Raw genomic sequence first — 23482 nt, forward strand, 5'->3', positions numbered from 1 at the left:
GTAGAGGAGGGGCTAGATAGTTTGCGCGTAGTTTTAGCAACAGCAGCATCGTATGGGCTCCGCCTTAAGTGGGAGAAATGCCAGTTCTTGAGAACTAGGGTAACGTTTTTGGGCTACGTGGTCGAGGCGTCAACCATAACACCTTCGCGAGAGAAAACGCAAGCAGTTCATGAATTCCCAGTACCGACAGATGTTAAGGCGTTACAGCGATTTGTAGGTCTTACATCATATTTCCGTCGCTTTATTCCGAGGTATTCTTTGGTCGCCAAACCGTTAACCGACCTCTTGGGAAAAACCGCGACGTTCACAATGCAAGATGAACAATTAGCAGCATTTCAGCAACTGAAGGACGCTCTAGTGAATCCACCAATACTGAGACTTTTCAATCCAGCACTACAGACGGAGATTCATACGGACGCGTCAATGTACGGGTATGGTGGAGTGCTGATTCAGAGGGACTCTGAAGATAGGGAATGGCACCCGGTAGAATATATGAGCAGGAAAACATCGCTAATAGAGCAGAAATATCACTCGTATGAGTTAGAGGTTCTAGCAATCATAGAAGCTTTGAAAAGATGGAGAATATACGTGATAGGCCTTAAGTTCAAACTTGTCACGGATTGCAACGCTTTTGCTCTTACGATGAAAAAACAAGATGTACCCTTGCGAGTGTCCCGGTGGGCCATGTACCTACAAGATTTTCAATATGAGATCGAGCATCGTTCGGGTAGTCAGATGAGACATGTCGACGCTTTGAGCCGCATACATTGTTTGATGATGAGCGATACCCTATGCCATAGAATAAAAGAAGAACAGATGAAAGATGATAAGCTAGCGGCGATTAGTAAAGTTCTGGAACACGAAAACTATCACGATTATTTTGTAAAAAACGGCGTACTCCATAAAGACCTCGTCAAAGCACTTATGGTGGTACCAACATCAATGGAACAAGAGATTATCACGATAGCTCACCGGCAGGGCCACTATGCGGTCAAGAAAACTCAAGATTTGGTAGAGAGAGACTTTTATATACACAACCTAGCCCCGAAAGTGGCCCGCGTAGTGAAAAGTTGCGTCGAATGTTTAGTTGCAGAGGCTAAAGCGGGGAAGAAGGAAGGCATGCTAAACCCAATTAACAAGGAAGATCAGCCACTAGGGACGTACCATGTTGATCACGTGGGTCCAATGGAGGAAACGAAGAAGAAATATAATCACATACTCGTCGTCGTCGACGCGTTCTCCAAGTTTGTGTGGCTGTATCCCACCAAGAGCACCGGTAGCGAAGAGATTCTACACCGACTAGAAATGCAGGCAGCGACATTTGGTAATCCACACCGAATAATAACGGACAGAGGAACGGGGTTTACTTCAAATGCATTCGAAAATTATTGTAAGTCGGAAAACATCCAGCATCTGACCATTACAACTGGCGTGCCACGTGGTAATGGCCAAGTAGAGAGGATACATAAGGTCGTTGTGTCCATGTTGACGAAATTATGCGTAGGGGTCCCAGGACAGTGGTACAAACACGTGAACAGAGTTCAACAGGCTATTAATGCCACGCCGACACGAAGCACAAAATATTCGCCGTTCAAACTCTTGACGGGAGTCGATATGCGCATAAATACAAATAACGATATGAGAAATCTTTTGGAAGAGTCAACTTTAGAAGAACTTGAGGATGAACGAAATCGAACGCGAGAGGAAGCCCGAGATAATATCGGCCGCATACAAGAAGAAAACACTCGAAATTTCAACAAAAATCGCAAACCTGAAAGGGAGTACAAAGTTGGAGAGCTAGTCGCCGTCAAGCGAACACAGTTCGGATCTGGGCTGAAGCTTAAACAAAAGTTCTTCGGACCTTATAAGATAACAAACAAGAGAGATCACGGGCGTTACACAGTGGAAAAGCTTGGGGATGTTGAAGGGCCTAGAATTACCCAAACAGTAGCAGAATTCATGAAGCCGTGGATCCCATCATTCGGGGCGAATGAATTGTCAGAATGGCCGAATGTGGGATTGACCGAAAACATACGTCAGACAAGAAGCGGACAGACCTACTAATAAAATACGACTCTGAACAATAATACAAGTTCGACACACGGCAACACGGACTGGACGAAGCGTACTTGGTAAAGGACAGCTAGGCAGAAAGGAAATCATTCCAACAGAAGACACGAACGCGAACGGTCGGCACTTTAAGCGCTGTAATATCTGTAGAGTAATTTGTTAAATAAACGTATAAAAACTAAATAATAGTTTCATTGCCGAGAAAGGATCCCACATATATGATCTTATTATTTGCGAAACTGATCGATTCACTCGCTCTGCTGCGTTGCTCTGCGGGGAATAAAAAGCAGTCCTTATGTGTCTGGTTCCATATTTGTCGAGACAATTGGCAAACATGTCAGACACAAACTGCTTTCCATTGTCAGAATGGATGTACTCTGGCACACCGAAAGTATGGAAAACTTCTCTCTCTAAGAACTTGATTACCTCACTGAACGTGGCTTTTTTCATGGATTTTAAGAACACAAACTTTGAAAAATGGACGAGACACACAAACACAAAGACGTTACCATCACACGTACGAGGGTAAGGACCCATAAATAATCGATATACAACCGTTGAAACGGTCGTTCGGTCTCGTGCGTCCCCCCTATTAAAGTTCGTTCGTTTATACACGTATCCGTCCGACACACATAAGTCTGGAAGTCTGTCCTGATTTTCGGTCACTGTCTTTCCTAATTCAACATATTCATCCGAATTAAAATAAGGCGAATCTAAACAAATATCCAACATTCTTTCACTGGGATTAAATTCTTCAATGTTCGCACGTGATAGCGCATCGGGAACGACATTCTGTGCTCCTTTTCTGTGCTGAATATTAAAATCGTATCCTTGGAGCTTCAAACTCCACGGTACTAATCTGCCTGAGAGGTCCTTTTGGTTCATGAGCCATTTGAGGCTCGCATGGTCCGTTATAACCGTGAACGGCAGACCCTCAATGTATGGCCTGAACCTCTTTACGCTAATCACAGCGGCATAGCACTCCAACTCCGTGATACTATAGTTATTTTGCGCCTTGTTCAGCTTTGCGGATATGTATGCGATCGGTGCAGTTGATGCGTCACACTGTATGTAAAAATGTCGGTCAAAGTCAGGATATACTAGCACTGGTGCAGAAATTAGGCTCTGTTTTAGTTTCTCAAAAGATGTTTTTGCGTCCTCTGTCATTCTAAACCATTTGATCCTATCCTTTGTGAGGCAGTCGTGCAGCAGAGCTGCAACNGGGAAATCCCTCACGGCCGCCACCTTATTGGCATCTGTTCGTATGCAGCCATCGCCAACTACATATCCGAGGTAACGTACTTCTCTATAACAAAATTTACTTTTTTCAACATTAATTGTTAACTTTGCTTCACGTAGACAACGAGCGACCTTTTCAAGTAAACATAAATGGGACAAGAAATCTTCCGAACACACAAATAAATCATCTAAATACACAAAGACACATTCACGTAAAGCAGCGGGTATCACCTTGTCTATTAACCTACACATTCTCTGAGTCGTGTTACATAGACCAAAGGGCATCACCGTAAAGTGATAGATAGGCCTACCGGGTACGGTGAAAGCGGTCTTTTCCCTAGATTTTCGTTCTAAAGGGATTTGCCAAAATGCATCCTTCAGGTCTATGGCCGAGATAAATCGCGTGTTTTGTAAGCGGCTCAGAATCCCGTCAACATGTGGTAAAGGATAGGCGTCCTTTATCGTTCGTTCGTTGACCTTCCTTGCGTCCAGACATAGCCGGTTTTTCGTGCCTTTCACCACCAATAAGACAGGCGAATCCCAGCTAGAGTTGCTTTCCTCTATAACACCCATGGCTAGCATCCTATCTACTTCCGCGTAAATGAGTTTTTGTATTGCTGGTGAGATGGGGTAATGTCGCTGTTTCACTGGGACATTTTCATCGACAACTTCTACAACGTGCTCTTCTATATCTGTGCGGCCTAATCCCAAGACAGCAAACGAAGGAAATTGTGACTTTACTCTTTCCAACGCTGTGTCCTGCTCCGGAGTTAACACATGTTGCACAGCATCAAAGGACACATCGCCATCGGCGGGTACTAGCTCTGCAACGCCAGTGCAATTAGACCCTATCTTCACATTTCTACTACGTTTAAATTAAAAGTTTGCCAAAAATCGATGCCTAAGTATACTTCCTGTTGTAAACCCGGAACAATTAAGAACTCAAGGTCTTTGGTGATATCATCCCAGACCACTGGGAGTGTGATTACGCCTATAACTTCAGTTTCTCCACCATTTGCAGTTCTTATTTTTTGACCCGATATTGGAACGATGTTATCTTCCTTACCCTTCAACAACTCACTCGAATTTTTACCCAAGCAACTTGCACCTGCGCCAGAATCCAGCAACACCAACACTTCTTTACCCCCAATTTTGGTCTGTGCAAAAAACCTATTATCTCCCTTTATGGTTGCTATTGTCGAAACTATTTTCTTACATATTCGTTTATAATACTTTTTCTTTTCCCTCAACTTCCTTATCTTTTCAAAGTTTCTACCCTTTTTCTGTTTAATAATTTCTTCGCAAAAGATTATTCTTCGAGTTTTCTCGTATTCTTGTTTCCGCTGATGTAAGCTTTTCAATTCGGGTTTTATGCTCACTTCCTCCTTTCCATTGTTACCATAATTGTTCTTTCTTTCTAGAATTACGTACTGCGGTAGTTCTCCGGGTTTTTATCACCTGGCTGGAGGTCCCGGGTTTCTCCGCCAGTGTCGAGTTTTCCTTCTCCGACTTGTACACACAGAAAGACACATCACCCTCACACGCAAAACAGACANCACGCAAAACAGACCATACTATGAAACGAAGACTTACAAACACTATCTTTCTTAGCTTCATCAGGATTTTTCACATAAAAATCGACGGGCATACCACACTTAAAACACAACATTAAATGGAATGGTGACGGACAGAATGAGCTGATGGTGGTCTTGGAATCACTTACGGGAGTGGAAACCGGTCTACCTTGTTGAGTTACGTTTGGCCTAGAATTGGAAGCGGATGGCTGGCTGAACTTCGGCTTGTGGTGGTCCCAATAGCTTCAACAAACCTATCACCTTCTACTTCACCTGATGCTGGTACGCCTGGGTATTCTAATTCGTTGACTATCTTGGTCCTGTTTCGATTCTCCTTGATCACTCGCTCCGCCCGCTTGCATTCAGCTCTGAGTTCGGCCAACGTGTCCATTTTGGAAGCGAACGTGAAGTTAGCCAAGTAGGGTTTCAGACTGCTTTTTATAATTCCAACTAACTCTTTTTCTGGGATCTTTTTCTTCAGCCCAAACGTCAAATTGTGGACCTCACCGTAGAAGTCGTCGAAAGCTTCCTGTGGCAGTTGTTTACGTTCCATTATCTCCCGGATTATCTCGTAAATCGGACTCCGCGCTTTTGAACTGAGCCAACAACTCCGGCTGGAGCTCAAAATAGCCAAACGATGGATCTTCCGCATGGTCCTCCAGTACCTGCCAGTACCATTTTAACGCGGAGCCCGTTACGAGACAATGAAAGTCCGTAAACAACTGATAATAAGATATCTCATATTGTGCCCTCATCTTCTCTATCCTAGAAAGGAAGCTTTCGACGGTAATGCCCTTCCCGGATCCATCAAATTTCATGTGCCACTTGTCAAGATCTATCTTCTTCCACTTGGGTGGCTCGCGGGATGGATCGTTATCTCCTCGACTTTTGTCTTCTACTTGTTTTCTAGGCCCTGGTTTCGATGCTGATGTTGGGTTGGTACCCACTGCCTGAACCGATGTTTCCATTTCGGTGACTCGGTGACTCAAATCAGAGACATTAGTCCTTATGTGGCGGACCTCGTTCATACACTGCGCCATCATATCATTTTGTTGTGCCATCATCGCCTTTAAACGGTTCAGCTGATCGATATTGGTCGCAGTTGAAGTAGGTCCGCTCTCCGGAGGCTTAGGACGTCCCGCTTCCGAGTCACCGCCATGGTTATTTTCCACCTGGTTTGCACCGCACCCGGCACCTGGCGAATCTGTTTCAGACATTTCCAAAATTGCGTGTATCTTCCTGCAAAAACTTAAACTTTCGTTTGGCTACTATATACTCCCTCGTTTTCAATGGACACGTTTGGCCGATTCCCTTCCGTTGTACCAAAGACCCGAGTAGCGCACCTATTAAAAAAAATCTGTTGGGACGAAGTCCACTGGACGGTGTGCCTCGTATCTATTTGGTTGAATAAGGAACCTACCACCTGGTCCTCTAGTGCTCTGGCAAGGCTTCGCGTAACCGGTCTATCTCCTCCAAATAATCCCAGTCCACCAATAACTCTTTCACGATTATCTCGCTCCCCATTCACTCGCACTATCACACCAGTGAGGAAATTTGTCTTGGGAGCCAATGCAGATCTCAAATTACCAAGCACAGATCGTAAAAAACGACAATTTTCAAAAATGTTTACTACAAACTTCAACCTAATATATTTATTGGTCTTCGACTCGTGTTATAAAGGTAGAATCAAAAAAAATCTTGAATTCACCACTTAAACTAGGAGTTAACAACAAAAAATAGAAATAAAGGTTATAAAAGAATAGCTAAAAACGTCAGTGTGACGCAGTGCGGCTCAGGTGTGGTGCGCAAAATGGTCACAATGAGGTTTGAAAATAATAGGAAAAAAAGACAAATAAAACTCGGTTTAGTTTAATGGTTTTATTAATTGTCTAAGTATTTTGATTTGATTTAGATATGTTGGTTTACAATGGTTTCACCTGAAAATAATGTGGCCTGGTAGCTGCAGTTCTTTCTCCTTGGTCTCCCGATGTGAAAGTGAAAAAATCTAAAGCCGTGATTTTCGTTCGAACCGCCGGACAAAGAAAAGACGTTGAGGGGAAATTCAACGAAAGATACTTTATCCGGCGGGAAACTTAAACTAACGGCGCGAATATATAATATACGTAGATGTGTACAAGTATGCATGCATAAATGTACACATATGTGAATGACACATTAGGGTGGTGCATTATATTTGGAAATATTTAGGCTTAAGGCCTAAACATCCCGGCCCCCTTGCGGTAAGCAACATCTAAATATCGGCCGCGTTTCAGCTACCAAGCGCACATGGTTTTTACAAACAAATGTTTTCTATGTCTTGATGTTAATGATCAAATCAGGCAGCAGCGTCGGCATTCATTAAGGTAGAGTTCGTCCTTCCTTTATGGAGTGCTACTGCAGATGTAAATATAAGTGGTAATTAAGGAAATGTACGTGGTTACTTTTTCAAATGCACTTTATTTAAATTCATTATTTTATTTCATTTTAGAGTATGATAATTTAGATGTAATGTATGTATGTAAAAAAAGGAAAGTTACGCTCTAGAGACCCCGGACAGCACCCAACCAAATATGGTGCTTTGGGCGAGCAGTGGTCCAAATGTTGTGGGCAGTGTCCCAGGTAATAAAATATCTGCGTAAACGTCGGTTCCCAGGATCACGCGTATCGGTGCGGACGCATAAAAGCGAGGGTCCGCTAAGCGTATATGCGCGTACGGCTCAGCCACTGAGGCATCCGCGTTGCTAGATGGGCTTATTCTGCTAAAATTGGGTAGCGCAATAGCGTGAGTTGCTACCCGTTTATTTTGCCCATATTTTCCCCGTAAGCATAACAGACAACCTCTTTCTCCGCTAACGCGCGTCTCGTCCAGGCGCAACTCTCGGGCTAAGTCAAGTGATATTATAGTTCGAGGGGAACATACGTCGACAAGCGCGCGGATCAAATGTAGGCGCCCTCCAGCTTCTACTTTAACGACTGCAGTCGGAGCGATAGCGATCATTGGTTGAAGTGTTGGCGCAGCTATGGTATGGTGACCCAAGATTCCGTTTCGGAACGTACGTCGTTTCGATAGCTGGTGAGGCCGAGTCGCCAGTCTACCTTCCTTTTGTGTGCGTCGAGAGGACTTGCGTCTGGGATTACGCAGGCGGAAAGGCCTGGTTTCCGCTCCACGTAACCGGTTCCGCTCGTGCTGCAATAGGGGTCGAAAAGGCCTAGTTTCCGATCCCCCTTCTGCGAATGCGCGGAGAGGCCGAGTCTCCGCTACATCGCCTGAAAGTGCACCTTCTTCGGTATCTGGACGGAAAGGCCGCGTTTCCGTTCCAGAATCGGACGCAAGTAGCGAGATTACACCATCGGAATTTTCTTCTTCCTCCTCCACCTGTTGGGCCCATGACTTTTTCGATGTGCTGGGTTCATCCTCGAAATGTAGTGTCGAGTGGTGCTTTTCGCCACATCGTTTACATCTGCCTTCGCTCACGCAGTCTTTTAATTCGTGATTCATCGCGAGGCAATTAGCGCAGTAGCGTCCTAGTAAGGCCTCACGCAATCTTTCCTCTGGCGACTTCGCACGATACAAAGGGCAAAGCCTGATCGGATGATTTGCGTCGCATAGGCGACATGGTTGCGGATAGCGATGGGCGCGCTGTTCGGCCCTTTTCCTCATTGCGGCAAATTGAGACATCGTTTCCTCTGAAATTGTGTCGATACTTTACGTTGGTTCGAGTTTTACGCTTGATATGAGTTGTTGGGTGGCGAGTGTATCGACATTGGCTAATTACATTAAGGGCATAACTATTTCGCTGATGCATAAGAACAGTTTGGTTTGTGTAAATGGGTTTATCATTCGTACGGCGCAAACTGACTCGTGTAAATTATGTATAAGGCAAGATTTCGACCCACAAAGAAATGAAAAGTGGATCGCACAAATGCCATACATTCCATTGAGCAGGGATGCCTTGGCAAAGTTAAATTTTTATTACATCGAAAATTGTAAATTGTCTTTATGATGTTTGGAAGTGCCAATATTAAGTGAAAAAAAATCATTTCCGTTGATGACTTGATCTACTAATATTCGTAATTAGCAGTTCAACTTCATTGCATGAAGTTGTCGAAAACGTATTACTCTACATTTGGAGAGTTTTTAGCCATTCTCGCAACCCTACAACTAGTCTGCCACCCAAAAAAAAAGGTTTGGATGCCACTGTAGGCGATACTCGTCTAAAAACAGGGTAGCTCATATGCAGCAGAATACATAAGTTTAATTTCAAATTTTATTACAAAATGTCTTATTCCATTTTGAATTTTACATAAAAATATGTGAAATATTTATAAAAGGTTAGTGCATTGATATGGGCTTATGACAATGCATCTTTTTTTTTTTTTTTAACATTTTTATCCCAACAATAAAATATATTTACGGTACTATATGCTTTGTTGCAGAAACATCTTTACTGACTCAAAATATATTGTCATAATTCAAGTGGTGGTAAAAAATTCAAGAGTTGAAAACCGCAGTAGAAAATTCAATTTCGCTAAGAAGTGTGTAGATCTACTGCCATTGCAGTAAGTTCCGAACGCTGACCGACATACTACGTTCACTTTGTGGAATGCATGTATGTATGTACATTGGTACAATTGTCAGAAACCATTCAAGGCGAATTTATACAATGGAAAACCGTATACATACATACAAGGTGAAATGATATTTCTTCATTGAAAAAAAAAGAAAAAAAATGTCAGAATGAATTCAATGGAAATCCGTATACATACACGGCGAATTCATATTTCATTTCAATTATATTTTTCTGGCACGCGGCGGTTGTGTAATCTTAAGGTTAGGTGAGTATGCGTAAAATATCGTATTATATAGCTATGTTTGAATGTAATTTTTTCTTAATTACAGGATGTTGCTGGGCATAGTTTCTGCTGGTGTTATTTTTCGGCAAATAACACCAACATCGAGGGACTTAATCGAAGTAAGTACCCGATTAATTTGCTGGCTTTTCTGGATAAACAGATTTTCCAAATTGCTGCCTTTTCATTGATTGACTAAGCAACGCCATAGTGAGTTATTCAATACCTACTTTATGCCACAATCTTCCATGCAGCTATGAATAAATGATTATAGTTCGGTTAAATGGGCATCTTAGTCGTACATACATATGTGCTTAAAAGGCGCAATTCTGTCCACTAGTATACCCCAAATATGTATATAAAACAAGCGAATTATCAATATGAGTTTTTCAAACCAGTACGAATCACATACCCCAAACTGTCCTTCGGGTAGCAAATTAGATCAGTCGAACTTTGCTCCATTCCATTTCGAATATTTCCTGAATTCGTGGTTGTTTAGCGAAAGCGCTCACAGGACAGACAACGATATACATCATATAATGGAACTCAGACTAAATGGTAAAATGACATAGGTTAGAAAATGCATAGCAAGTATGCATACGTTTCTAGTAGGCGATTGTATACACCGCATTAGTTCAGTAAACTGGCCTTAATTCGTCAGCTGCTCGAGAATCCTTTTACCCTCCGTTTGTATGTGATCGTGACTAAGCTCCATCTCGCTTCACCATACTGACGATTTCGCAAGCTTGCCATAGGGGTTGTAGACCTTTTCACTGCGGCGCGCGACTTATTTTGATCAGATATTTCTTTTGTAATTGCCTTGCTGCCATAATCTTTTCGCTAGGCATGGCAGTTTTTTTTTTTTTTTGCAAAAAAAAGAAAAGGTTTTTAAAGAAGTTTGCAATGTAACGGCGAAAAGCGGGCGGTATGCCCGGAAAATACTAAATTTTGTTTTATCTGGTAAAAATTAATGTAGTGCTATTTCAGTACGGAGTTAGTACACATTCCAACGCAAAGGGGGACAATCTTTGGCGAGTGGCGAGTGGGAAAAAGTTCATTGTTTCGCTATTTCACTAACAACTCATTTGAAACAGATACCGATCGCAAATTTACGCTGGGCTTGGGCCATATAGACCGTGACTACAATGTTGGTGAGAAACAAATCAATCTTCAACTATGAGATCCTGGCGGTATGGAACCTGTTGCACCTTTTAACTCATTATACTACAAACTCCCTACAGGTGCCATAGTTTTGTCACGTCTACTCGACACTGCCACTTATGCCTGAAAATACGAAAATTTCCATTTGAATTAGAAGCCTTTTGCGAACAGTACCACAGTTTGATTAATACCAGTTAAAAACAGCTTTTCGCAAAGCTTCGCAAGGTATCGATAAGATTCGCGACATCTCCTGTATACCTGTCGATGCCTATCATTCTAACATGGAACTCCAAGCTTTGGAGCCACATAGTTTCAAATTCACCACAATTGAAGCTAACGCACTGCAACGTGAATTTTCACTATGGTGATTATTTAATGGGTAAAAAAAAACGAAAGAAAAAACAAATTGATAAAAACTAACAAGGACGAATTTGTAAGCAGGTTTGTGGCACACGGTTGTCAACAATAACGTGAATCAATCAGTTCGTTAAATTTAAAAATGTGCAATCTTGCTGCGATTTACTAATAAAAAATGTGTAAATATTTGTTTACTTAATTTAATCGCGTCCAATGATTCGACGGCTGAAAAAGCAGTGTCCGGTAATCGGAACGCAATCGACACCACTGATGATATAGGAAATCCGACATGGACTACTACAACGAGATTGACGCGTATTTTGAAGAATGTCCGAATACGAAAGAAAACAACTAGAGATCCTGTTTGTTTTCTACTGGAGATAATTAAAAAAAAATTATTGTGTTCGAAACACACCCCGCGCATGCAACATTTACCTGGTCAATTGCACATAATCTGGATACCTGTATCATCAAAACCCAAGTGAAATTTTTAACAGTCTTTATTCAATGGTATAGGTTCCAGTCTGGCTTGCGGGTCCCCATTCCAGCTGACGGTTCTCTTCGGGGTAGTATCCTGGTTTTCTACTACTTCCATCATCATCCTTATTCGAAATGTCGTTGGTCTGGTAACAAAGTTTTATGTTCTTACCTTCTTTTTTTGTTGTTAACCGTTTATTCGAGGCCTAATTGGTTTGTGTTTTTTATCAGGGATTGCTGGCATAACGACATGCTGCGTATCGTGCGATTACGAACAACAAAACACAAACAAAAAGAAGCTGATTGTCACCGAACCGAACCCTTTTGGAACCGAAGATATGTGAGTTTTTAAATATTTTTTTTGTATTATTTTAAATTGTTCCTTTCGGGCGGGTCTTACACTATAAACTGCCTACACAGTTTATGCAATCTCTTCTAAATAAAGCGGATAGAAAACCAGCAAGCTTGAGAGGTTGAAGATTTTGAAACAAAAAAACTTATCGGGTTAAACTTGCTAGTTTTCTACTGTTTGCTTTTATTCTGAGGCGGAGTAGTTCGCTACTTCTGCAGTTATTTTAATTATGGATTCAGATCTGAGGATGGTCGTTTTTGTATAGCCAGATCAACCCGGGGTAACTCGGGTAAGAACCATCACGCCAAATACAAAAAAAAAAAACAAAATATACTCCATGGTACTAAAAACAAGTTATCTCAAAAAAGGTTAGACATGGTATCCCTCCTACTACCTAGAAGTGGAATGTTGTGGTAAAAGGAAGTGGAATGTAGTAAAGTGGTGAGGGGTAATTTATGAGGCAGTTGTTGGCTCCGAGTTTCCATCGTTGTATGGCGGGAGTAGAACCAACTTCACCAGTGGTCTTGTGACTTGACCTTTCTCCGTCGAGATGTCCACTACTCGTACTCTGCTGTCGGCACCAGGGTGTACGTTGACAACTCGTCCTAACCTCCACTCAGTGGGGGTTAAGTTGTCTTCCTTGATGACGACCAGATCACCAGGTTTGATATTTTCTTTGGGATGCTTCCACTTAATGCGTTTTTGAAGTTCGGTTAGGTACTCTGTTTTCCATCGCCTACAGAAAGTTTGATTCAGTGCTTTGAGTTTTTGCCACCGATTCACTATGGAGGCAGGAGTTTCATTAACGTCTAATTCTGGTGGGGCTAGAAGATGTCCACCGATGAGAAAATGGCCTGGAGTAAGCGGCTCCAGGTCAGTAGGGTTATTTGAAGAGGGACTCAGTGGCCGTGAATTGAGGCATGCCTCAATACGGCATAAAAGAGTACTAAGCTCTTCAAAGGTGTATTTGTGGGCGGACGCAATTTTTCTAAAGTGGCTTTTGAAGCTCTTTACGCCCGCTTCCCACAGTCCTCCCATGTGAGGCGCTGCAGCGGGTATAAAATGCCACGTCAGCATTTGATGATTGTATTTCGAGATAGTTTTTTCTCGGGTTTCAGACAGAAAAGCTTTAAATTCAGATCGTAAGGATCGTGAGGCTCCGACAAAGTTAGTGCCGTTGTCGGAGTAAATATTTCTCGGACATCCTCTTCTAGCCACGAACCGTGCGAACGCCGCTAGAAAAGATGGGGTACTAAGATCACTAGTAGCTTCTAAGTGAATCGCTTTTGTCGTGAAACAAACAAATAAACAGACATACCCTTTAGAAACTCGACAACCTCTGCCGCGGTAACTTTTAACATCAAAAGGTCCAGTAAAGTCTACCCCCGTATTGGTGAAAGCGCGAGTAAATGTAGTGCGTTCCGGAGGAAGAGTTCCCATAAGTTGAGTTTGTGACCGTTTTTTAAAGATAATGCATGTCTTACAATTATGGATAGTGGACCTGATCAAGTTCTTGACTTTGGGAATCCAGTATTGGGTACGGATGAGGCGTAGCATCAGTTGATTCTCTCCATGCAAGGAGACCTTGTGAATAAACGATACAATAAGGCGGGACAACCTGCTGTTATACGGGATAATGCTCGGGTGGCGTTCATTGTATGCTAAGTCCTGGGATGCTCCAAGGCGACCTCCGGCTCTGATGATGTCATGTTTATCGATGAACGGATTAAGCGGAAGGATTTCACTCTTCGCATCGATTGGTTTTTTAGACTTCAAGTTTGCGTATTCTTCACCATAATAATGCTTCTGGTAGATTTTTATCAGGATTTCTGCCGTTGTTTTAATTTCATTAGATGAAATTAAACAAGAATTTTCCTGAAATGAAGCTTTTGTTTTGGAATGAGTTCTTCGATAGAATCTCATAACATATGATAAAACTCTCAAAGCTCTCGGTAGATCGGAAAAACGGTCAAGAATATCGATATCATTTGCTCTTGTTGTCGCATAAGTGTGTGCTCTTTTTTCTTCAACTTCTGTATGATAGTCTGTTCCTTGAGCGGGCCACTTGGAGTTGTCTTCTTGCAGCCAAGAAGGTCCCTGCCACCACAAAGAATTGTTGACCAATTCTGACGCAGGTAGTCCTCTGCTAGCCAAATCGGCTGGATTTGAGGCCGAGTCTACGTGTAGCCAGTCCTTCTCCCCTACTTTTTCTACGATTTTCGTAATTCGGTGGGCGACGAAGGTTGACCAAGAACAAGGCGGCTTTCGTATCCATGCGAGTACGATGGTCGAGTCCGTCCATAGATGTGTCTTCACTGGTCCTAGGTTGAGGTTGTTGATTATAGATTCTATGATTTCTGCGAGCAGTACTGCTCCGCAAAGCTCCAGTCGTGGTAGCGATATAGTTTTGACGGGGGCTACTCTGGTTTTTGCCAAAAGTAGATTGACCAAAATTTTGTCATCTCTTTTGACACGCATATATGCCGTAGCCGCATATGCTTTTTCTGATGCGTCGCAGAAACCATGTATCTCTATGGTGTCTCCAGGTGAGAAGTATACCCATCGAGATATTCTGATATTATCTATTTCGTGGTAATGTCTCGTAAAATGCTGCCAACGTTCTAAAATAGTATCAGACACAGTCTCATCCCAGTCTGTGCCTTCTAGCCAAATACTTTGCATGAGTATTTTGGCTACGATGACTATTGGTGCGAGCCATCCCAGTGGATCGAAAAGCTTGGCAATCGCTGACAGCATCGCCCTTTTCGTAATAGTGTCGTGCTCCTCCAATGGTCTGACCATAAAATAAAATAAATCCGTATGGGCATTCCACCTTATGCCCAGAGCCTTAACCGTGCTGGTGTCTTCGAATGCTAAGAAATCTTCGCTAAGAAGGTCCGTTTTTGGGATGCCCTTAAGAATTTCCTGACAATTTGAGGTCCATTTCCGTAGTGGAAAACCAGCTGATCGTAACACTTCTGAGATTTCATCTCTTGCTTTAATGGTAGAGTCGACGCTATGTCCTCCAGCTAACACGTCATCCACATACATGCACTTTCGTAGTATGTTAGATGCTATTGGGAAAGAATTCTCTACATCGTCGGCTAATTGCAGAAGTGTCCTTATCGCGAGGTAAGGTGCGCTATTAATCCCGAAAGTGACAGTCTTTAATTCATATAGACTTACAGGTTCGTTCGGGTTTGTACGATAAACTATTCGCTGGTATTTGGTATGGTTGTTATTCACCCAAATTTGGCGGTACATCTTCTCGATGTCGCTATTAAAAACGTACCGATATAATCTCCAGCGGAGTATTAATATTGGAAGATCTGCTTGGAGTACTGGACCTGGGTAAAGTACGTCATTTAAACTTGTACCATTAGCCGTCTGGCTTGAGGCATTAAAGACGACCCGAACTTTTGTAGAGGTGCTTTCCGCCTTTATCACAGCGTGATGGGGTAGAAAGTAATTATCGGAAGAGTCTGCTGAAATGCTACCATTTATCCTGGACATGTGTCCCAGTGATTCATATTCTGTTAGTACCCTATTATACTCCTTTTGCAGGACGGGATCCTTTGTAAGCCGTGTCTCATTCCGGAAGAACTGAGAGCATGCTTTTTTAAGAGAGGGGCCTAGGCAAATGTTTGCTGGAAATTCCTGCCTAAATGGTAGCGAGACTACATATTTTCCATCTGGGTTTCTCTCAGTCGTTTTCCGATAAAGCTCTTCACAATACTTGTCGTCTTCGTTTAAATTTTTGTTTTTCGGTATATCTTCTAGTTCCCAGAAAGCTGTTAGTTGTTGATCCAAGGCAACTTCGCTATGATAAGAAACTATGTTGTTTGTTGGATTTGGTGCTTCTGTGCGACCGGTTAAAATCCAACCGAACACGGTTTCTTGGGCAAGAAGTGTACTGAGAACATTTTTCTTCAAGCCGCACAAAATAATTTGGGGATAAATGTCTCCGCCAAGTACTAGGTCTACTTCTTCGTTAACGTAGAACCTTTTATCTGCTAAAATCAGATCTGGAAATGCCTGCATAGTCATAGCGCTGATATGGCAGGATGGAAGATTTCCAGTTAATTTTGTCAGCACGAGCACTGTTGCATGTAGACTAAACAGTGGGTCAACAGGGGACCGTAGTTCTATGTTGCATGCCTCCTTGACCTGAGCAGAGGTTGAATTCGTTATGCCTGAAACTTTGGCATACATCTTCTTAGATGGCAGGTTGATTCTGCGTTTGAGTCGTTCTGTTATAAAGGAACACTCCGAACCAGAATCAATGAGTGCTCGTGCTGAAAAATCTGTACCATTGAGACGTATATTTACACGAGCCGTTCCTAAAAGTACACCTGAGTTCATATTTGCATAATTAGACTTAACGTTTTTGCTTTTACCGGAGTTAGTTTTATTGAAGTTACGCCTTGCTGCAGCTTGTTGCGAGGTTGAGGCAACATCTTTGGCAGAGCTCGGTGGCGTTTGAGGCGGTGTTGCCTTTGGCGGAATTGTCTGGGTGTGCAGGAGCGTATGATGTCGCGAGTGACACGTGCCGCAATTGAAAGGGCTTGTGCATCTTGACACAGTATGTCCAGAACTCAGACAATTCAGGCAAGCATTGTTGCTCTTTAAAAACTCTATCCTTTCAGTTGGCGTTAGCTTTAGGAAATGGGAACAGCGGCGTAATTTGTGCTCATTTGTTTGGCACATTTTACATGTGTACTTGGTTACGCTTGTTTGGAACGCGCCAAGTCTTTTTGTGGGGGCTTCTGAGGGATGTCTGGTGTTTTGCGGCTTTGACGCTTTTACAGACTTTGTGCCCTTTATGCCTGACATGGTTTCCAAGGTTTGAAACCTATTCGATAGGAACTTGTCCATGTCTTCCCACTTTGGTAAATCTTTCTTGTGATCTATGGTTTGTTCCCATAGAGCCAGCGTACAGTCGGGAAGTTTAGTTGAGCATAGATATACAATAATTGCATCCCAATTCGAGATGTCAATATTATGGCTCTTGAGCGCTGATAAACAATTATTTATATCGCGCTGCAACTTCTTCAGTGAGCTACCACACTCATTATCTATGGAAATTAGGTTGAAAAGAATTTTTAGTTGCGTATTTATGAGGATACGCTTATTTTCATATCTCTCACACAGGTTATTCCAGGCCGTTTGAAAACCTTCATTGGTGAGTGGACATTTTCTTACTATGTCTTTGGCTTCCCCTTGAGTCTTCTGATTCAGGTGAAATAGTTTCTCAACAGGGGTGAGCCGCTTGTTTAGGATGTATATGGCTGTGAACATGTCACGGAACGATGGCCATGACAGATAGTCGCCCTTGAACACATCTGTGTCACACGGAGGAAGGTGAATATTGTGTTCACGAACCGACTGATCTTGTACATCCTTCTCTGCATTTACAAGCGTCTCAGACTGACTAGCCATTACCGACATGCATTTGACATAGCTGGAAAACGAGCCCTTATGTTTCCGTCTAATTGCTTTAATGTCATCTTTAGAAATTCCTTCTTTATTTATGATCGCGTCATAAGCTACTTTGGTCTTTTCCCACAAAGCCTTTAGTTCGTCTTGCTGTATTGCAAGGCCGTGTTTGTTTTGCTCTGTGGCTGGTGTGCTATTGTAATCTGATTCAAATTCGATTACAGATTCTGCCAAACGAATAAAGGTTTCCATTGCGGTAATTGATCTTCAGATTACTCTTTACGAATTAAAATTTGTTGTAGTTTTCGAAAGAAGTATGTTCACTATAAATAGGAATAGACCGTGTATATTCCAAACTGTCGTATATGTATAAATGCACAGCGAAACTTTTGCCAAATTGTCGAAAAGAGTATAAGAGTACCAACGTAGCTTGTTTAAACTCTACGAGCCAAAACCCAGAAGCAGTCAAGAAAACACTACGATTTAAAATTGATATCTCTTTCAGAAAATTGATGATTTTTTTATTTTTTCAGAAAAGTGATAAGCATATGTATGTATATATATGTTTATGTGCTACTCGCCACCCAACACTGCCGACGAAGGTATATATATATATGTATAAGCATATATGTATGCACAAATTCGTGTGTACACCCAACGCAACGTCGTCAAAACTAATCCAAATGGACTTAATTTCAATTTTTACCAGCAAATATTTCGCAAATGGACTGAATTTAGCGTGGTGAAGTGATTTTTGTGAAAAAAAATGTGAAGGAAATTAAAAATTTGAGGTTATGTGACCTCAAACACAGTGAATCAGTGTAATGCAAATTTAAGAAATGTGCTGCACGAATTAAATTGCTTATGCACAACGAAATTGAAAGTGAAATTTATCGGCGCTTTGTTAACTCGAGTAGCAAATCGAATGTGGCAAGTGGCAAAATACCAAAAAATTGTTGCAATATGTAGTGAGCCGGAAAGCAATGTGTGCTGCACTTTGATATTTAAGTTACATATATGCCACTGTTCACTGTGATATGTGTAGGTTGCACGGTGCACCAATTACGAACTGTTAATGTCGATGGACACTCTTCACTGCGGTTATTTGCACAAGTTCAACTTTTTTTTTTTTTGTTTTTTCTCACAAATCACTTCAACTCGCTTGGATTCACTTTGAGGTTATATCTGGTAATTTTTTTTTTGTGCACTTGAATTTGTAACCACGTACCTTAGTTTCCTAGTAGCTGGTGAAACTGCTTGTTGGACGATGATGTTATCAGTGTTTTTCTGGTTCGTGGCACGAATTAGTGTGGCTGTGGCTGTAGCAGGATCGCTGTTATGTGCAGCTTGATGTGACCAAATTCCTTTTTCGTAGAAGTGGCTCAATTACTTCTTGGGTTCGCTTTTTCTTCTAATGTGGACTGTATGTTGGTTTTACGGCTCCTAAGGACCAATAAAAACGTCAGTGTGACGCAGTGCGGCTCAGGTGTGGTGCGCAAAATGGTCACAATGAGGTTTGAAAATAATAGGAAAAAAAGACAAATAAAACTCGGTTTAGTTTAATGGTTTTATTAATTCTCCAAGTATTTTGATTTGATTTAGATATGTTGGTTTACAATGGTTTTACCTGAAAATAATGTGGCCTGGTAGCTGCAGTTCTTTCTCCTTGGTCTCCCGATGTGAAAGTGAAAAAAATCTAAAGCCGTGATTTTCGTTCGAACCGCCGGACAAAGAAAAGACGTTGAGGGGAAATTCAACGAAAGATACTTTATCCGGCGGGAAACTTAAACTAACGGCGCGAATATATAATATACGTACATGTGTACAAGTATGCATGCATAATTGTACACATATGTGAATGACACATTAGGGTGGTGCATTATATTTGGAAATATTTAGGCTTAAGGCCTAAACAATAGCAATAAAAAAAATCAATTCAGGGATAAAATTCAGTATCTTATCTACAGTAGAAGTTTAGAATGTGCAATAAGGAATATAACAAAAACAATTCAATTATATGTACATATGTACGCATGTAAGTTCACTCTTTCTAAACTAAGGTTTCAAAAGTAGTGATAGGAATACAAAAAAAATCAATGTAATAATTAAAAATCCAATAAAAAAATGCAATTTCGCCTCTTAAAATTTCAAACAAAAGACAGCAAAAGAAATAAAAACTTAGCAAACTGCGTACATACGTATGTAACCCTTTCTTCGTTTAAGCTATTGTGTATCGAGTTGGTGTGTGTGTTTGATGTTGCACCTCGGCGAGGTCATTATGGGTGTGCATTAGTCCGTTGGTCACTGTCCATGGTCAAAGTCGGCTATCTTCCCCAAAATAAAGTGTTGGTGTGGCACGTCAACATTCGAAGCACTCGCTCCAAATGTGGATGCCATACTCTCCCCAAAACCCCGTGTAGACACGCTGCAAGCCTCACGTACGAGCAGTGCTGAACCCCACGTTCGGTAGCCTAAACAGTTGGCTGCACAAAATTAAAACTCCCCAAAAACGTAGTAATCTAGTCGATGGATACGGCATTACCACCTATCTCACCTACAACAAAATCAAGTAGAGTCATGCCTTGTCCTGGAAAACGGAGATTCGAGAATAAGAGAGAGCAGGAAAAGAAGGAAAACGGTCCGGTCAGGCGGAGTCATCCTTCCCCATCTGCTGGTATACACGAAGCAGCCATGGACCTTGCCACGACTCCAACTACTCCGCAAGGTCCCCTATACCTGACGATAGTTCGTATGTATTCAAGGGTCTATGGTCCGTTCAGTCTCATGTCTGTCTTATCGTCTTGTCGACACACCCATTTCCCCTCTGTTGCACTAGTGCAACACCCCACACCACTGATCTTAACTTAGCCGCTCGTATTCCTCTATAGTATTGCCTCATCAAGACTTCAAACTCTTTTTTTTTTTTTTTTTTTTTAGATTACAATATATAAACGTCCCTTTTATTTAAGCCAGCTCATGTATTTCACAATTTCACAAAAAAAAATTAACTATCTAAATATTTATTAATTCTTAATAAAAAAATGACTATTCTTAAATTACCTATATTCTGTGCTCGAATCTCAAATCCCCCTATTCAATTGTATCTGTATATTCATATGCCTGTCATCCAATCTCACTGCGTTACACTTCTATTTTTTCGCGATTGCAGATCGCAAGTTTGCATGTAAATAAACGCACTTATATATTAGCGTGTGTTACTTCGAACATGCTAAACTCAGAACAAAAATATATGTATTTGTATCGTTTCAAATATTCAAAATGTTTCTATTCTAACCTGTTCCACTATGAGAAGTGGGATTAAATTTCGTCACTCCCTCGCTCTACCCAAATGCTAAAACATTGTCACTGTATATGTGTATGTGTGTAAATAAGCTTAAATGTTAGCACTTACCGCTCTCTCATCCGATGGATGCGCCTGCATCAAAGAGATGGGTGAGCTGCAAAAAACGTGATTAGCGCATACAACATATATTTCCAATGCTTCCACATTGGAGCTTGGAAAGGGCCTCGTGTGTGAGTCTTTGACAACTCCAACTAAATTTCCTTCACTACTTCGATTACTCTGATTAAAGCGATCGGGCAAAAATTCTTTATGATAAACCAAAAAAAATAAAAAAAACTGCGAGCAAAACTAAAATTAATTTAATTTGAACAAGGAATATTAGCAGAACTAATGAAGTGCCTATGGGTGAGAAAAGAACAGAAAAAAATGTACAACTAATCTTAGCTTAAGCCTACTAACAAAATACATATGTATGTGAACAACTCATAATGACTGCTGGCGCAAGCAAAAATTTAACAAATAAAATGCAGTCTGATCCGCCCAATATGGATGCTCAAAAATTCAAAAACAAGAGAATAGTGAAATTCAAATTCGAAAAGAAAAATTTTAAACCTCTGCTATAAAATAACCAAACAAAGAATAAAGACTTGGTGGTGACCAATTGATATCCCCACTTTATTAGCTGAATTTGCCACNAAAGACTTGGTGGTGACAAAAGTGAGGTTAAGTCCACCAATTGATATCCCCACTCTATTAGCTGAATTTGCCAGTACGGTGTGCGCGTTGGATTGTTATCGCCTCTGAAGAGCGCTATGACGGAGCGTGTGGATGCTATTCCCGCTACGTCTGGTTCTCTGGAAGCTTGCGTGTTCGGATGATTGTATATGTATGTATGGACGTTTCCCTGCTCCCACTCGAGTTGATCACCGTGCTTCTTATTCCTGTATGTGCTCATGTATGTATCCGCGCTAGGCGCATTAATATATAGAGGCCCTAATCACACCCCTGCCTGGCGAGGACCTAAAACAATAATTGATCTGCCTTAGTTCATTTGTACATATGTCTTAACTGTGCCTTAGACGGTCCCAAGCCCGGTTTGAGAAAACAGGAGGGAAGACAGGGGGCTTTGGTATTTCCAGGGTACGGGCTTGACAACCCCGTCTACCCCAGTTAAAGGCTACCAGTCCTGAGTCGGTGGAGGTTCAACTGGAAGAAGTCTACGCCTTTCGAGAGTCATACCAAAGACTTTAAAAATGGTGCCACGGGGAACAGATGCCCCCGGAGTGTTTTCGTCGGCGAGACGAGCAAAACTGGTGACACAAACAAGGCTTGCAAGGCAGGCAAGGCAAACACTGGCATGGCTTACACGACTAGAAAATGGAGAAAATGGTGAAAATGGAGATAATGGAGAAAACAGTTGTAATTGGAGGAAAAGTGTGGTGGAAACCGCTGGAAATGGTGAAAAAGTTGTGCGCAAGTTGAGCAATTCGATCCGTTGCGAAAGCTGAGCCGTGTCACCGCTCCTGGATGTGGAGGGTGCCCACGAGCGAGGCGAGTAGGACGTGTGAGATGAGCAAGACGGAGCAAGATGGTGAATGTGTGTCGAGCAACTCGATCGGTCGAAAGTTGAGCAAGTGGTGTCACCGCTCCTGGATGTGGAGGGTGCCCACGAGCGAGGCGATTAGACTTGTGAGACGAGCAAGACGGAGTATGAATGTGGAGTGAAGTAGTCGTGTAAGTCGTTCTAGTGTGAGCTGAGTCAGTTAAGTGGGTCAGGGTGAGTTGAGCCAGTCCAGCAAATCTCGCCGGCGAGCATTACTCCGGTCTGTTCATGGGTACGGCCCCTTTGGGGAGTATCGTGGTGGCTGTGGTTTAATACCTAAATGCGGGTAGAACCAGCAATGGTTCAATGTGGAGTTGCATTGCAACCGGATGTCGTGATCCACAGATCGTCAGAGGTTTAGGTAGGCCTCGGCCCTACCAAGGTGGTAAGTGTGTCCACCACATACTGCCAATTGGTACTGAAGTGCTTGCAGTTCAGGGCAGTGATTAATGCAAAAATTAATCCGTTGTGCCAAATGCGGGCACCGTGGTTAAGGCCGTTGGCAGGAAATCACGTAAAGCCTACATGAAATCTGTACATATGTCTTTTTATCTAAAGTGTTTCATGTTATTTATGTATGTATAATGTTTGTAGATTTTTCTCGTATGTCGTTATGCTTGCATGTACATATGTACACACATATGTATATGTCTACGCTTGTTCATGCAAACAAACATACACACACGCATATGTACGTAATTACATCCGTTGCAATTTATTTCTTTAACCTTCTTAATTTTATTAAATTTGCCTTTGATTTAATTTATGTATATTTAATTTAGTTTACTTTAGATTTACTTTATTTAATTCTTAAACAATTTGATTTTAATTTAATTTTAAGGAGCTTATTTTAATTTATTTTAATTTTAACTAACGTAAGTTTAATTCGAATTAATTTGTTTTTAACTTAATGTAGTTTAATTTCATTCAATTTATTGTTAAGTTAATTTGGGTTTAATTCTATTTATTTTATGTTTAATTAAATTTAATTTGACTTATCATTAATTCACTTTGTTAATTTTATTTTACATTATTTTATATTATTTTATATTATAGAT

The 23482-nt window shown here is 41.5% G+C and overlaps 2 protein-coding genes across 3 annotated transcripts; both read right to left on the minus strand.

Moving 5' to 3' along the window:
• Positions 1–6826: 6826 nt before the first annotated feature.
• On the minus strand, positions 6827–19351 carry LOC108369974 (uncharacterized). Of its 2 annotated transcripts, XM_017625205.1 has the most exons (3): positions 19145–19351; positions 18746–18960; positions 6827–8570 (listed from the first exon to the last, which is right to left on the minus strand). In XM_017625205.1, the coding sequence occupies exon 3, from the start codon at positions 8560–8562 to the stop codon at positions 7417–7419; it is 1146 nt and encodes a 381-aa protein (XP_017480694.1). In that variant the 5' UTR covers positions 8563–8570; positions 18746–18960; positions 19145–19351; the 3' UTR covers positions 6827–7416. The 2 variants fall into 2 exon arrangements, with proteins under 2 accessions (XP_017480694.1, XP_017480693.1); XM_017625204.1 differs by having other exon boundaries at positions 18746–19351.
• Positions 13152–17769, minus strand: LOC108369973 (uncharacterized). Its single transcript, XM_017625203.1, has 3 exons — positions 17229–17769; positions 14287–17156; positions 13152–13316 (listed from the first exon to the last, which is right to left on the minus strand). The coding sequence occupies exons 1-3, from the start codon at positions 17767–17769 to the stop codon at positions 13152–13154; spliced, it is 3576 nt and encodes a 1191-aa protein (XP_017480692.1).
• Positions 19352–23482: the final 4131 nt, after the last annotated feature.

The sequence above is a fragment of the Rhagoletis zephyria genome, unplaced genomic scaffold, assembly GCF_001687245.7.
Source record: "Rhagoletis zephyria isolate East Lansing unplaced genomic scaffold, Rhagoletis_zephyria_1.1 Rzeph_scaffold_03937, whole genome shotgun sequence".
Taxonomy (NCBI): Eukaryota; Metazoa; Arthropoda; class Insecta; order Diptera; family Tephritidae; genus Rhagoletis; species Rhagoletis zephyria.